General features: G+C 39.0%; 1 protein-coding gene across 3 annotated transcripts in view; it reads right to left on the reverse strand.

Moving 5' to 3' along the window:
• The window catches only part of mdga1 (MAM domain containing glycosylphosphatidylinositol anchor 1), a 297,418-nt gene that overhangs the window by 182,604 nt on the left and 98,946 nt on the right, over positions 1-15,868 (reverse strand). For all 3 annotated transcript variants that reach the window (XM_065296120.2, XM_065296119.2, XM_065296118.2), the window contains exon 4: positions 4,818-4,992. In XM_065296120.2, the coding sequence (XP_065152192.1) occupies positions 4,818-4,992 (175 nt within the window). The remainder of the gene's footprint in view (positions 1-4,817; positions 4,993-15,868) is intronic.

Raw genomic sequence — 15,868 nt, forward strand, 5'->3', positions numbered from 1 at the left:
ATAGTGATGAGTATAATGATTGGTACAAGTTATAAATCTTAAAGCAGAATGATAAACAGAGTCCAATGATTGTAAAAGAGCCTTAGTGGTATTTCTATAAAAACATCTCCATAATCTTAGACTGGTAAGAAGGTAGCTTCCACCAACTTTCTCTTTCCTGACTGAAAAAACAAGCACTATTTCGAAAGTAAAACCCCAGTTGTAACCTTAACTTAGACAACAAATGTTTAACATGTAACTTTTGTTAGAGATTCAGAGCGATCCTCAAAACTTACACAAACATACAGCTGTTTTCCCCTAGGGCGATACACCTGGTGGATAATAGCGGAATTGCGGAAAGCCGGAAATACTCGTCATTGCCAGGAGGCATTTTCAATGGCGGGGAAAGAGTTAATGCGAACTTGTAAACCACCCAGACAAATTAAAATGATAAAAAAAAACAAGTAAATCAAATAAGTTATCAAAAGACTTGTTCTCAAACGCTGGGGGCGTGTCTTCTGTTGGTGACGAAACCACGCCCACTCGCAGGAAATCTGCCATCTCTTTTATTGTATAAATAGTGCAACTGAATGGATGCTCATGATTGTGTTAGGGGTGGGGCCATGCTCTGTGACTCCAGTGCATCATTGAGCCACCGTCTTAGCCCCGCCCAAATAATTCTGAACACCGAAATGTGGAAAAACTGTGTAGTTCAGTTCTACGTAGTTCACAGTCTTTGTAACGTGTTTCACCAATACATTTCTAACATTTATAATGTGTTTAGAAACAATTCTCTGAAATGACTTTACACTGCCTTTAATGTTTTGGCTATGTTGCTTTAACGTCAGCAAGATGATCAATCAATAAATGAATATGAAAACTACAAATGCTCTGCAAATGTTACAATGACATCAATGATGACAGCTACATTACGCTGAATATTCAGTCCGTGAAAATTTTGTATACTTAAGTATAAAGTGAACAAACCCACTGAACAGAGTTTTTAAAAATAAGACTTTACAAACATCGCCTTGTATGATTTGTAATAACTGTGACTTTCTTACCTGAGCTGGAGCATGAGATCACATTACTGTACCAAATTAAAAGGGTGAGAACTGGGTCTCTGAACCAAGTCCATCCTCACAGTAGAGGCATGCTGAACCCAGAACACAGTTACCCACTGTCTCACTGGCCAAAGTGCCACGGTCAAAGACTGACCTGCCCGTACAAAAACCCACCTGTGTGTATGTGAGAAATGTCTTTATGTGTTTAATGGGTTTTCTCAGCACCTGTCACATCTAAGGTTTGTATGATTTTTGGCTTCTACCTCTGTGTGCAATTTAATGCACCGTTGCAACAACACCCTGCTGAAAAGAGCAGCTTTAACCAACACTAATTTATGCTGCTTAGGGTTAGTGGTCTCATGCAACGAGGAGAACACCCATTCGGTTCTTTTGTGCTTTGCTACGTGTTTTTAAAAACAAGATTATGCTCACATGTAAGCTGGGGTCAGATGGACATGATCATAAACCTAATTACTAATGGCTTATGATGGACATGTCAGAATGACAGGACACCACCAAGTCAATTGTATAATATGTACTAAATTTGCACATTTCTGTTTTCTCTTTGACATTAACATAATCTGTCTCCCTCTGTAGCGTGTGCCAGGACGAGGTTAAATAGATAAAATACACTGACATACTGGCAAACAGTTTTAGCTCAGCAAATATCAAAGTCCTTTTACTGAGCACATCAAAACCGACCCTAGACGTAGCTGTTAACCAACAGGGAAAATTGATAAAAGAAGAAAATGAGAGAGATTTGTCATCACATTTTAACTAACCAACTTTAAATATCCCTCTTGTGTCATGCTGCCCGTGTGCAAACGCAGGCGGACCGGTATAAAGCAGCGTGGATCTTTTATTTGGCTGAACAAAAGAAGGTCATCTTGGGGGTCGTATTGTCAAGCCTTTCCTACATCCTCTCAGTCCCGCTTCTCTACGTCTTTATCTCATGCACCTTCTGTACCTCTCACCTTTAAATCTCACAGCTCGCAGTCGCTTTCTTCCTCCTCTCAATAACGGGGTTTAGTTTCGAGGGCAGGGGCGTTGCGTGTGTGCGTTTGTGGTGGGTGGTCCACTCCGGTCCGGCTGAGCCTAATTGCAGGTGTTGCGGTGCTTAAGTCATCCAGGGAGCCGGTGGGAGAAAATTGAACAAACATCACCCGTCAAAAGTGTTTCCACTCAGAGCGGCTGTCAGCCTGCCCTGTTTACCTGCTACACAATTATCATCCGCCCCTGGGGAACCTTGCGAAACAACACATTCATCCTCCGAAGGGACGGAGGGGGGGACGTGCGATGGTCGAACACAGAGGAGAGAAGGAGAACGCCCACTGATTCTTGTTTGTGAGAATTGTGGGGAGTAAATTAACCATACAAGTGTCTGAGAAAGATGTTGCAACAGGGACCGACGAGGCTCCTATAAGCCTTTCTAAAGTCACATACAAGTTTTATCTGAAGTGTTATTCTGGGGCCGATGGGGTGATTTTATAGCTGCGATTTTAAGCACTATCAAACACGCCAAAAAGCCACTAATGCTATGCTAATATAGATACTGCTTTATCTCTCTTTAGTACTCTGCCTACGTACACCTGATTGTGTATTATGAAAACCAAACAACTCCTTTGAACTGTTTGTGTTATACGTTTATACGGCTTTGAGGAAGAAAGCGCACTGAGTGCAGGATGAGGTTATTTTGAGTGAGATTGGGGTTGCTCATTGAGAGTTGATTGCGGAGATAAGGGTTGTTTATTGAGAGAAAAATTGATCAGTGATTTTGTTTGTAGAGACTGAGGTTGTTCATGAAGAGAGGGGTTGATTGTTTGCAAAAAGTGATGTTAATAGAGTGTAAGGGTGACTGTAGACAGAAAAAATGGCAGAAAGTTGGATTGTTCTGTTAAAGTAAGTTTGGTGATATTGAGAGGAGTAGATTGTAGAGAGATGAGAAAAGTAAGGCCGTGCCCCAAAAGGCACACTCCGGACTTGTGGACTTCTTCACTATACGTTCACATCGCCGCAGACTTGAGCTTCCAAAGTTACCGGAAGTCACTCATTTACAATGGAAGCTGGCTTGTCTCAGCTGCAAGAAGCGTCAAATCCATCAACATCGCATTTTGGCCACTTTGATCGACCATCAATCAGAAAGTTGAAAGAATATCAACTTTATGGTAATGAGCTATGACGCAGTTCAGTGGCATGCAGCGGCAAACTCCCAGCAACCAATCTGAATATAGCCTAGACGTTCTTCGCTGGCTGATTCCGGAGAAAAATACGATGTAAACTTTCATTCCTACCAAAACATTAGTTCAGAGAAAACAGACTTCAGAGTGGCCAAAGCATCAACAAGCTTCCCCGTACTTTTCGACAAGAGTCCTTGCCCGGGAGGCCTGAGCTTTGGAAGCTCAAGTGTGTGGTGGTGTGAACGTACAGTCAGAGTCCACACTTTGATGACATCATGTAGTGCAGACGTTAGGAACCCTTGACGCGAGTCCACAAGGGAGCACCGGAGTCGTATTTTGGGACTGACTCAAGCGTCATGCCGGAAATAGGAAGAGAAGTTGCCCATCAGTGTGAGCTCCTCTCATCCATCGTCTGATTGGTCTGATTGTTCTTTCGCAAGGACTTCTGGGTTGGTAAAGTGTGTGGAGCTTGTAGCAGTGCGGGCTTTATTGAAGACCACATCAAGGGTGCAAAAGGGGGGCTCATGAGCACACTTCGGAGCATAAAAATGACAGATGGGACAACCTACGGACTCGTAAACTAAACGAGCATGATGCGCAATTTAAGGCCACAAGATCGAAAGTCCACATGAAGTGCGCCATTTGGGACAGGGCCTAAAGAGTGAGGTTTTTTGGTTGATCCGATAGAATAAGAGCGCAATCATATTATATCGAACCGTACCTGGGTGCGATTGTCCCCCTTCTCTACTCCCTTGCTGGTCTGCATTTACACTACACTTTATAATTCGTACATGCATGATGTGGGATCTTTGGGATGTGGTGACGGACGGCTGCATGTATTTGTGTTGCGGTATCAGAATGCTAAAGTTTTTGCACTCCGTGCCCCAATCCTGAATCAAAGCGAACCAGGCCAGAGACCACTTCAGCAAAATGTACCAGGCAATGCTTAAGCGTAACACATCCTGGTGCAATACGAAGTGATCACACTAGCCACCTGAACCGTACTTTGGGGGTACACATCGTGTGAGTACTCCCAAAATTGTTCATAAAAAGCGTTTGCTTGTGAGGAGTAAGGTTTGTTGTAGACAGAGAGATGGATTGTAGAGAGTGAGAGTTTTTTCTGGGTGGTTTGTGTGGGCTTTTGATGAAGCCAATGACCTGACCCTTGGCTCAACGGGACAGTGGGTCAGTGGTGCTGGGCAGCATTGCAGGGTTTCCCATACACACATAAAGAGTGTGACCCTGTCTGAACTATCACTTTAACTCTAACTCAGGATCCATCCAATTCATTCACCAGAACTCTCCAGGCAAATCTGTCCAGTGCAACCCATATGTCTATCCATCACTGTTTATTAAATCTGCCCAAAAACCGGTGGGTGTGCTAATGCGTTTCCTCATTTGTCTTGGCAGCTCAATTGAGCATTGTTTCCTCTCCTGTTATCCATAACCACCCACACACATTGCAAGCCCAAGTGCTCTCATTACTCAAACAAACCAACACTGGGACAGAGAGGGAGCTCTGGAGAGTTCACACTGATTCACCTCCTTCAGGAGGGATCAGATCGGGAAAAGGAAGGATCGTGGCCCTAACACTTACACTGCACATCTACGCGAATGGACTTGATAGCAGCCACCCCCACCCCGTTCTCAGCTTTGCAGTAGTAGCGACCGCCCTGCACTCTCTGGATGTTGGGGATCCGTAGGGTCTCGTTGAAGATGGACGTTTCCTGGAACTTGTCGGAGGCACTGCCTGCTGTTTTGGTCCACCGTACCTGCAGGGGACGACAATGAGAGACTCGTGAGTTGTGATGTACAGTAATGATCAAAAGTGATGTCATGAAAGAAATTTTTACAATAGGCCTATTTGCGCTTACCCATATGGGAAAAAATTAATTTCTCTGGTCAAAAATATGTTTTAAATATATGTTACATACATTTTGAAGAAAGTAAAGCTTACTTAAATATGTTTTTGAAAATATATTTAGTTTTAACATTCATATATTAACATATATTTCGAAATGTATTTCAGGGGCAACAAATACATTTCTAATATTACAACCCACACCAGTCCTGCAATGGAATATATGGGATATTTATACAATTTTATGCAATGAAATTTCGGGAACTTGGAAAAATTGCGGGAACTTGCAAAAACTGCGAGAACTTGCAAAAACTGTTTGCAGCTGTTCGTTGATTTTCACGTTGCGTAATTACGTCACTTTATAACGTTTCCATGGCAACAGGGAACGTTGCGCTTGTGTGAAGTAAATGCAACATTTTTCAGCTTTCTGCTAAGATATATGTGACTTTTTGCCACGAAAATGCGGAGATTATGAAATCATGCAAGCCCCGCATATTTTGCGCGTAGAATCTGCTATTTATGCGGCAAAAGTGCAGCGTATTTAAAAAATGGGGCCGCCGCATAAATATGCAGCCTTTGGTTGATGATTATGCATTGAATCATGCGATTTGCATAATCACGTTTTTCTGGAAGGGAATGCCATATGGCAAAAAAAATATTTTCCAGTACAAGTATAAAATGTATAAGTGAAAATATGATTATTTTTTATTTTTTTTAAACCTGTTATGTTTAGAGGTTTGTAACATACTAAGTTTCTTCTCATGCAATGTTAACATAAATGCTTTAAAATATATTTCTTTTTAAAACATATTTCAAAATATATTTTTGGCCATTTTAAGATATTTTTGCATATGGGTAATGCCCCCTCGGGTTAGATTAAACCATCAAAATATGAGAAGTATGGACAAATAGCTAAACTTTAAGGTTTAAAATAAAATAAAAGTAGATACTTTTTTAAAAGAAATGCCAAATTAGACAGGAACCCATATGGCAAAATAATATATTTTTAAATATATTTTTCAAAATATACAAAAAATGTCAAAAAATTATATTTGATGACATATGTTTACAAAAATAAATTTTTCAACAATATATTTTTTGGGCATTATTTGTATATTTTTTAATATATTTTCAGAAATTAATACATTTTAAAGCATTGCAAATATATTTAAACCAAGGAAATATATTCACAATGCATTGAAAGACCAACTTTGTTTTTGTTACGAACCTGTAAACATTACAGTTTTAAAGGTTAAAATTAAATATAGTTTCTACTTCAAAAATATACTTTTTTATCCGTTATCAACATTTGTTGATTTTAGTGGTAATAGTTTGTAGTTATTGTTCTGCACATGTTTTGTGTGTAAACCTTAGTTTATACTCCATAAACACCAGTGCAACATGCATACACAATTATAAATTTATTTTTAATAAGAATAAATAATAAAATAAAGCGTAAACATGTCAGTTGTTTACTGTTGGACGTTACTTTTGGCCACCAGTGTGTGAGTTTGTTTGCGATTTAGGGAGATTTGACGGAAGCACAGGTGACAATGAATTAATCAAGTTTTATTTTTATATCAGTGCATATTAAAATGGACTATAAATTGTCTATGTATCTATACTGTAGATCCATATATCCTGTAAAAGTTTCATGCTTATGAAACACTACAAAAATGTGTAGATATCACAGAGCTGTATACAATGTGTCTGACCTTACTGTACAGCGGTCAGAATTTGTCCATAATGACATTCTTATCTATTCAATCATTCTTTTGACTCCTTCACACAATCTTTGCATCGAGTGTCTAAGGTCAAGTGAAAATCTCAAACTAAAGCCGTTGTAATCTCTTACACCTCTCAACCTCTGGACATCAGTAAGCTGCTTGCATTATAGCGAGGGTCACCTCTGAACAAGGTGCCACATGGGTGAGCAGGCGATTGTAGTTGGCAACGCTCGGGTAGAGGAAAGGTTAGAACGTACGGGAAAGGGATTATGGAATTACACGGCTCTGTGTAAACGGCAGGCTTTGTGTTTATTCAGGTCTATTTGCCTGTGGATTTGGGAGCTCTATTCATTTATCAGGTGTAGTGAGTGAGAATTTAACGCAGTGATGGCAGAATTGTGTCTCCGCTGGGAGTAACCTCCCCTACTGAAGCTAAGGACACAAAGGAGGAGATCAAAACAGATTGACAGTATTTTTTATGAAGTTGTACAAGAGATATTTAGGAACACAAATCAAAAGTCATTTAAACTGAAACAAATTAATTGTAGCAATAGTTAAATATCCAATTTTTCTTCTCTTAACTCTTTCACCGCCAGCGTTTTTAAAAAAAGTTGCCAGCCAGCGCCAGTGTTTTTCATGATTTTCATAAATGTTTAATGCCTTCCAGAAAATTTTGTTTTTAAATATATAAACATACAATATACCAAATGAAAGAACAGACCCTCTGCTTTCAAACAAAAAAAAAGCTTTTTAATATGGGTAGGTTTCTGCAAAAAAAACACATTTTGAGCAAAAAGCAGAGATATTTCCATTTTTGTGACGGACTTTTCATAGAGATCCCATTCAGAGCGATCTTTAAAACAGACACGGACATGCAGCCGCTTGCCATAGGGAAATACTTCCGGTTTTAAAAAGTTGCGGAAAGCCAGAAATACTCGTCATTGGCAGGGAAACGTTTTCTCTTGATTGACGAGATATATCGTTTTTGCAAAAAACGAGATATCTCGTCAATGGCAGCGAAAGAGTTAAAGAGAAATGTATAATATACAGTACCGTATAGACGGTTTCATGCCTTCCAGAAAATGTTTTTCTTTAAATATATAAACACAAGCTATATCAAATGAAAGAACAGACCCTCTGCTTTCACACAAAAAAAATGTTTTATATTATTTTTATTTGTTCTCTTTTTATCACCTCTCAAATATGGGTAGGTTTATACCCGAAATACCAAGTCTTGAGCAAAAAGCTGAGATAATTGCACTTTTTTAAAGGAACTTTTGTAAGAGATCAGATTCAGAGCGATGATCAAAACATACACAGAGTTTTTACTGTTTTTGGATCAGTGGATGCTTCAGTGTTTTATAAGTTGGGTAAGAGCGCCACATAATAGTGGAAATATGGATTGTCGTAAAAACTCGTCATTGGCATGGCAGCATTTTTTTAAAGGATTAGTCAATTTTCTTTAAAAAAAACAAACAGATAATTTACTTACCATCATGTCATCCAAACTGTTGATGTCTTTCTTTGTTCAGTCAAGACGAAATTATTTTTTTAGGAAAACATTCCAGGATTTTTTTTATTTTAATGAACTTTAATGGACCCCAACACTTAACCATTTTAATGCCGTTTCAAAGGACTCTAAATGATCCCAAACGAGGCATAAGGGTCTTATCTAGTGAATCGAAAAAAAATATGCACTTTTAAACCACAACTTCTCTTCTTCCTCGGCTGTGTGACGTGCCAGCGCGACCTCACCTAATTGCGTAATGACGTCGAAAGGTCACATGTTACATATGTGAAACACAAATTTGCAGATCATTTTAAACAATAAACTGACACAAAGACATTAATTAGTATCATTCGACATACAACAACTTCTAAACGGTCCTCTTTCTCCACACTTGTAAACACTGAGGCGTAGTTTTGCATACGTCATCCTTGACCTCTTGATGTGATGACGTATTACGTGAGGTCACGCGTCACACGACCGGAGGAAGACGAGAAGTTTTGGCTTAAAAGTGCATTTTTTTCTTGCCAAAAATGACAATCGTTTCCCTAGATAAGACCCTTATGCCTCGTTTGGGATCATTTAGAGTCCTGTGAAACTGCAATTTTAAACTGCATTAAAACTGTTAAGTGTTGGGGTCCATTAAAGTCCGTTAAAATGAGAAAAATCCTGGAATGTTTTCCTCGAAAAACATAATTTCTTCTCGACTGAACAAAGAAAGACATCAACATTTTGGATGACATTGTGGTGAGTAAATTATCTGAATGAAATGGACAAATCCTTTAATTGACAGGATAACTCGTCAATGGTGGGTGAAGAGGTAAAGTTGTCCAAATTAAGAGTTTAGCAATATATTACTAATGTTAAATACATTGTTCATATAATAACGGTAGGAAATTTACAAAATATCTTCATGGAAAATTATCTTTTACTTAATATCCTAATGATTTTTGGCATATAAAATTATAATAGTGATAAAAGTTTTGTTGGCTATTGTTAAAAATATACCCGTGCTACATATTTTGCTAAAATGGAGAAAAAGCAAGAGTGCTGAAAAAGTGAACTGCCACTTCTGTACTCTGTGATTAACTCATTAATGCCAACACATTTTGCACTGCAACAGCTTTTCCAGGAAAAACTTTAAGATGCATGTAGGGTTTCTTGCTTTATGTTTTGATGTGACAATCTAAAAGTAATGTTTGTTTTCTCAGTAGCCCAAAACTCAACATTGTGTTGATTCATCATGCCTCTCTAAGGGCCGCCACTGGCAGATGTAAGACAGATGGCGTTGGATAGGCTATCATTACAGCGGTCGCACAAGGCTCTCTTACGGCAACAGAAAGTCACAGCAGAGCAGAAACTTTCAAAAGTCTCAGTGATGCAAAGAGAAGAGCGCTGGCGACGAAGAGGAGATTTTGAGGGCGTGATGCGAGAAGAGAGGGACGCAGCTACAGAAACTGCATGAGAGGATGAAGTAATCGGTCTTGTTGCAGATGAACTAATGAAGTAGACGAGACTGCCCTTCCTAACATCAACAGCTGCCACACATCAGCACGTACAACCAAACCACAGATCCCAAAACACTATGCCAACTCTCTCTATATGCCTTTCTTCAAACGCTCCTTTCTGCAGCTGTCTGCTCCTGGGAGAGATTTCCCATGAGTCTCAGTTAACTGTACGGTGACAGTCTTTATCTGTCTGCACTAAAAAATTCAGATCGGATATGACTGTCCAAATCCTTTCACGCAGAGAATGGATACCAGAAAACTGCCACAGAATTGGTAGAATTTCTTCTATTTGAACGCAAACACGTCCTGCGATTGATCGCGGGATGAATCTCGTGATGAGGACCTAATTGCTGGGATCAGTCTTGGAAGGCATTATTTGTTAAGAAAAGACAGAAACAATGTCGTAACACCCTAATGGCACGTGTAGGATCTTTAGTATATGTGACCCGTCACGGAAACCAGGGGCACAAGTCGGCAGCACAAGTTTCGAGAAAATGAGAAACAAAGTTTTTTTTTCAAAATTTGTGATTTTCGTTTTATTGCAGAATCTGTTAGTTGAGATCACGAAGAAGCCTCTCCATGTTTGAGATAGCAGTTTTTGTATATTTAAAAGCGTACATTTTGCGGTTAAAATAGGCTTGTTTTTCCGGAGATTCTAGCGTGCAGCGGGGGGCGTCATTGTCTGTGTGTATATTTACATAGTGTATAAGCTTTTGTTTTCGCCTCCGCCCCCAAAGGGAACAGCGTGACTACTAAATAAGGATAGTTCGCCCAAAAATGAAAATAATGTAATTAATGACTCACCCTTATGTCGTTCTAAACTCGGAAGACCTCCGTTCATCTTCGGAACACAGTTTAAGATGTTTTATCGTTAGATTTCGTCCGAGAGCTTTCTATCCCCTTCATTGAAAATCTATGTATGGTTTCCATGTCCAGAAAGGTAATAAAACATCATCAAAGTAGTCCATGTGACATCAGTGGGTCAGTAAGATTGTGTTGATGCATCGAAAATACAGTTTTCACGTGACTGTAGTGCCCTGTTCCTCAGATATGTTTGCTAAGTTTTTTTTTTTTTTTTTTATCTTATAGCGTGCGTCTCCCCAGACTGTAAAGCTCGGGCGCACAAAACAAAAGAAAAATACAAGAAGCTGGGGCGGAACAAATAACAGTCAGCCGCATCGTACGTCAGCCGCGTCACTGACTTTATGCGGCGCCGTACGTCAAAGTACCGCAAGAGCTCTTCAAGAAATCTTACGCAGTAGTTTAATTTCGACTCGCTCTCGCGGTACTTTGACGTCATCTCTATGTCAGTTCTTGCAGCGCAGCATGAGTCCAGACACACAGACGTTACACAGATATCGCTGTATTCTTCATATAATTGGCTACATGTTTTGTCTATCAATATTTTCCATGAAGTCATTGGCTGATGGAGGAACGAGCGAGCCATTGGTAACATGTCACTACTTCCCTATTTTAAATACAAACTTTGAAGGCGGGTTCATGTGTTTAACGGAGTGTAAGCTCATATACCCTTACATGTTACGATTTAAATAGTCTTCAGATTATATATTATATTGTATTACCAGACATTCATGCGAAATCTGATGTAAACAATCTATATTTCACGGATTATACGCATTTGTGGACAAATATGGTCATTGGATAATCTGAAACAGACTGGATTCGACTTGTGATCCCCACAAAGGTAAAAGAGCCATGTTTATTTTTGCGGGTTGTCATTTGGTCATAAAATACTACATATGATGCTAGAACATCTCAAAAAGGGTTTTACAGGGGGCATGGCTTAGCTAAATGAGATGTAAATGAGCCCAATTGTCTCCCCCAGCTGAAAAGAAGAGTCCCTTTCGTCTCGATTTTCTCGGTTTGAGTATTTCTGAGTTCCTATATTCAAATGGCCACAACTTCTCCAAATCTTATCAGATTTCCATGTGTTACACATCGTTGGAAAGCTTAGAAACTGCACTTTCAGAATCCGTGAATAACTCAAAATGCCCAGATCCGACTTGTGTCCCTACTTTCCGTGACTGGTCACATATGTGTGTGAACCATAGACTGTAAAAAAGATGGACGTAGTGTCCGTGACATCACCCATAGGTTTCTGAAAATCGTTTTTGAAGCTTAAAGGAACAGTATGTAGGATTGTGGCCAAAACTGGTATTGCAATCACAAAACTTGTGGCTAAAACTGGTACTGCAATCACACAACTGGTGGCCAATACACAAAATGACAACATAAACATCAGTTGAGGGCTGCAACTCCACTTTTTAAAGGACAATATCATGGCCAGACCACTGTTGTCAGTGATATAAGTATTTGAAATGAAAATGATTTCTTAATGTCTATAGACATATCAGGGCCATTTTATGATTAATTGATATCAATTTCTTACATACTGTTCCTTTAAAGTAGGCGGTGTCTTCTGTCGCCATCTTGGCCGTGCATCACCGCGCATCACTCGCGGATATCCGAACATGGGTAAAGTTGGCCATTTTAACATGGAGGTCTATGGGAATTGACTCCCTTTTGGAACCTGCCTCTAGTGGCCAGTTGATGAATTGCAGTTTAAATCACTTCCGTATTGGCTTCATCAGAGAGATCAGAAGGTTGCCCATCGGTGTGAACGCACGCACAGATTCCAGAAATGAGCCAAAATCGTATGATCCCCGGACACATTACTCATGTATTTTCTGGAATCTCTGTGTGAAATGAGAGAAAGAGCACGATAGAGACTTCTTGACATATTCTATTTAAAAGTAAACATGGGTAGTTGTTAGGCTACTAGAGGTCTTACTGTGGGTTCACACCAGCCGCGTTTGAGGCGTCAAAATCACATTTACCGCTAGTTTGCTGCTTGAACATTTTGAGTGTACTCGCTTCATTTGCGCATGAAAGCCGCGCATGAAATTCTAGTCATGGAGACAATCACGCGGATATTCGTGTCATGGGAGAGGCTTCTGCGACTTCGCTCGCTTTCTGTAATCAGGTCACTACTAGAGCAAGCTCCTGTTTGGTTAACGCGGCGCTTTTTTCCACCAAAGTTTAAATTTTTCAACAAACGTGTTTCCCGCGGCAACGCTCAATTCGCGGCTTTCATGCACAAATGAAGCGGAATCGCGTCTACCACGCCGCGCTAAACCCCTCATTCGTCCGCAAGACCTCCAGACGAGCATCTTCACATTGACTTAACATTGAAATCACTCGCACTTGACGCCTCTACCGCGGCTGGTGTGAACGCAGCATTATAGATTCCAAAGAAATGTACCTGACCCAAACTGACCCGAAAATGTGAATTTTTTTTTGTTAAGGAAAGAACCCAACCTGAGACAAACCAGAAAAAATTTGATCCAACCCGAGACAAACCAGAAAAAATTAGACCCAACCCGAGACAAACCAGAAAAAATTAGACCCAACCCAATGGCAAATTTTTTGAACCCGAATGTAAACGGCACCGACAAGTACAGAGTCTGCAAACCCGCTGCTCCATGTATTTTCCTTTTTAATCTGACGACAACACAAAGGTAACCGTTAAAATGTGCATTTAACTCTTTCGCCGCTTGCATTTTTCATGATTTTCACAAAAGTTTAATGCCTTCCAGAAAATGCTCCTTTTTAAATATATAAACATACAATATATGAAATAAAAGAACAGACCCTCTGCTTTCAAACAAAACAATCAGTTTCATCCTACCTTCATGTGTTCTGTTTTTATCACCTCTCAAATATGTGTAGGTTTCATCAAAAACACAAAATTTTGGGCAAAAAGCTGAATTAAATTTTTGTGAAGGACTTCTGATAGAGATCAGATGCAGAGCGATCTTTAAAACATACACGGACATACAGCTGTTTGCCCTAGGGCAAGACTTCCGGGTTTTATAAGTTGCGGAAGAGCGCCACCTGGTGGATAATAGCGGTATTGCAGATTGCCGAGATAACTCGTCAATGGCGGGGAAAGAGTTAAAATTTATAGACAGGTCTGTCTCGAAGGAAATTTGCCTACCGCCAGCCACACAATGTCGTAAGCGCTCTTGGCAAACAGAGTAGGGGTTGGAAAAGGACTTGATGCATACACGCAAAATAGTTTGGGTCTACTTGGATTTGTTCCGCAAAAACACATTCATTTTAAACTACCCGAGAACCGATGCGGCTAATATTATCCCTGACACGAATCCGAGGCACACATTTTTACCTCAGCCCTATCAAGCTAACCACAACGTCAATCACGTTTTCCGCCATTTACCTCAACAACTCTCACCGCAGAGATTCGGGCCACTAGACTGTATTAATATTAAAGGTCTATGATCTTCGTCTTTGGTGTTTTACGGCTGCTCGCATCCAGTTTGTTGCATGCTTAGGACTTCATGAAGGCTTACAATGTTTTGTTTTTTACCCGCCCCCTTGAAATCAAAACGTGATTGGTCGATTTGCCCGTCACTCTCCACACCAAAACACATAGCTTGGCCTTCCCTGGGATTCATGAAGTCCTAACCAATGAAAGAGCCAGATAACCGGGCCTTAATAGAGACAGACGATTCTGATTGGATTAGATGTATTCATGACATGAACCTGACAGTAAGCTTAACGTTAGAACATAGATGAGAGAAAATATATTACATGTATTGTATTTAATTGAATTAAATAAATATTTTAAAATGTAAAAACATATTTTTTATTGAATACTATATTATTTATTTGTATTATTATTATAAAAAATCTTTTTATTAATTTTTTTTAGGCCTTCTCTGAAGGCGTAGAAGGCCCTGAAGGTTCCCCACTGTATATATATATATATATATATATATATATATATATATATATATATATATTTTTTTTTTTTTTTTTTTTTTTTTTTTTGAGGAAAACATTCCAGGATTTTTCTAAAAAATATGCACTTTTAAACCACAACTTCTCGTCTTCAAACAGCCGTGTGATGCGCCAGAGCGACCTCACATCATCAACGCAAATTGTCTAAAATGTTTCCTCAAAACAAATAAAGACATAAACATTTTGGATGGCATGGGTGGTAAATTATCCAGATTTTTTTTTTTAAATGGAGTAAACCTTTAAACAACGACTATACTAGCTATAGACCTGCCTTTAATTTTTTTAAACCTGTTAATTTAGTTTCTACATGAAGCCGATTGTTCAGGTTACCCGTCTCATTTCAGAATTTAATTTAAATGTTTATTTTATTTTGTTGTTTCGTTGTAACTTTATGTATCACTTTGTCTTCTCACATACCTGAAATATAATAATTTCAACTCAAATCAATATTTGCGACCCTGGACCAAAAAACAGCTGATAAGGCAAATTTTTTGCAATTGAGATTTATACATCTTCTAAAAGCTGAATGTTTGGCCAAGATACAACTATTTGAAAATGTAAAATTTGAGGATGGCAAAAAATCTAAATATTAAGAAAATCGCCTTGAAGTTGTCCAAATGAAGTCCTTAGCATCACATATTAATGATACATTTTTTTTATATATATTTACAGTAGGAAATGTATAAAATATATCTAATGGAACATGATGTTTACTTAATGTCCTAATGATTTTTTGGCAAAAAAATCTATGATTTTGACCAATATAATGTATTGTTGGCTATCGCTACAAATATAACCATGCTACTTATGAGTGGTTTTGAGGTCGAGGATCATAATTATCCAGTAAGAAGCCATGTATCAAGCATGATAATGTACAATCAGCGATAATTGTTATAAAACAAGCCATGCTATTGACCGCACCACCCCTATCTGCTATTATTTATGTTTCAATAATGTCTGTACATCATATTTTACCGCAATGATTTGCCAATACAAAGGTACGGATTCTGTCATGCCAATAAAGCACACCAAATTGAATTGTGAGGAAAAGGGTTTAGAGTAGGAGACTGTGTAGAGATAAGCCGAAAGTGTTAAGCTTCTGTACGTAGCGATCAATCTTGACTGATTTAAAATACTCACACATAAAAAAACAGCAATGAACATTAAATACGCTTACAGTAGCAATAACACCGGCTTTAATGC

This window comes from Paramisgurnus dabryanus, chromosome 20, assembly GCF_030506205.2.
Source record: "Paramisgurnus dabryanus chromosome 20, PD_genome_1.1, whole genome shotgun sequence".
Taxonomy (NCBI): Eukaryota; Metazoa; Chordata; class Actinopteri; order Cypriniformes; family Cobitidae; genus Paramisgurnus; species Paramisgurnus dabryanus.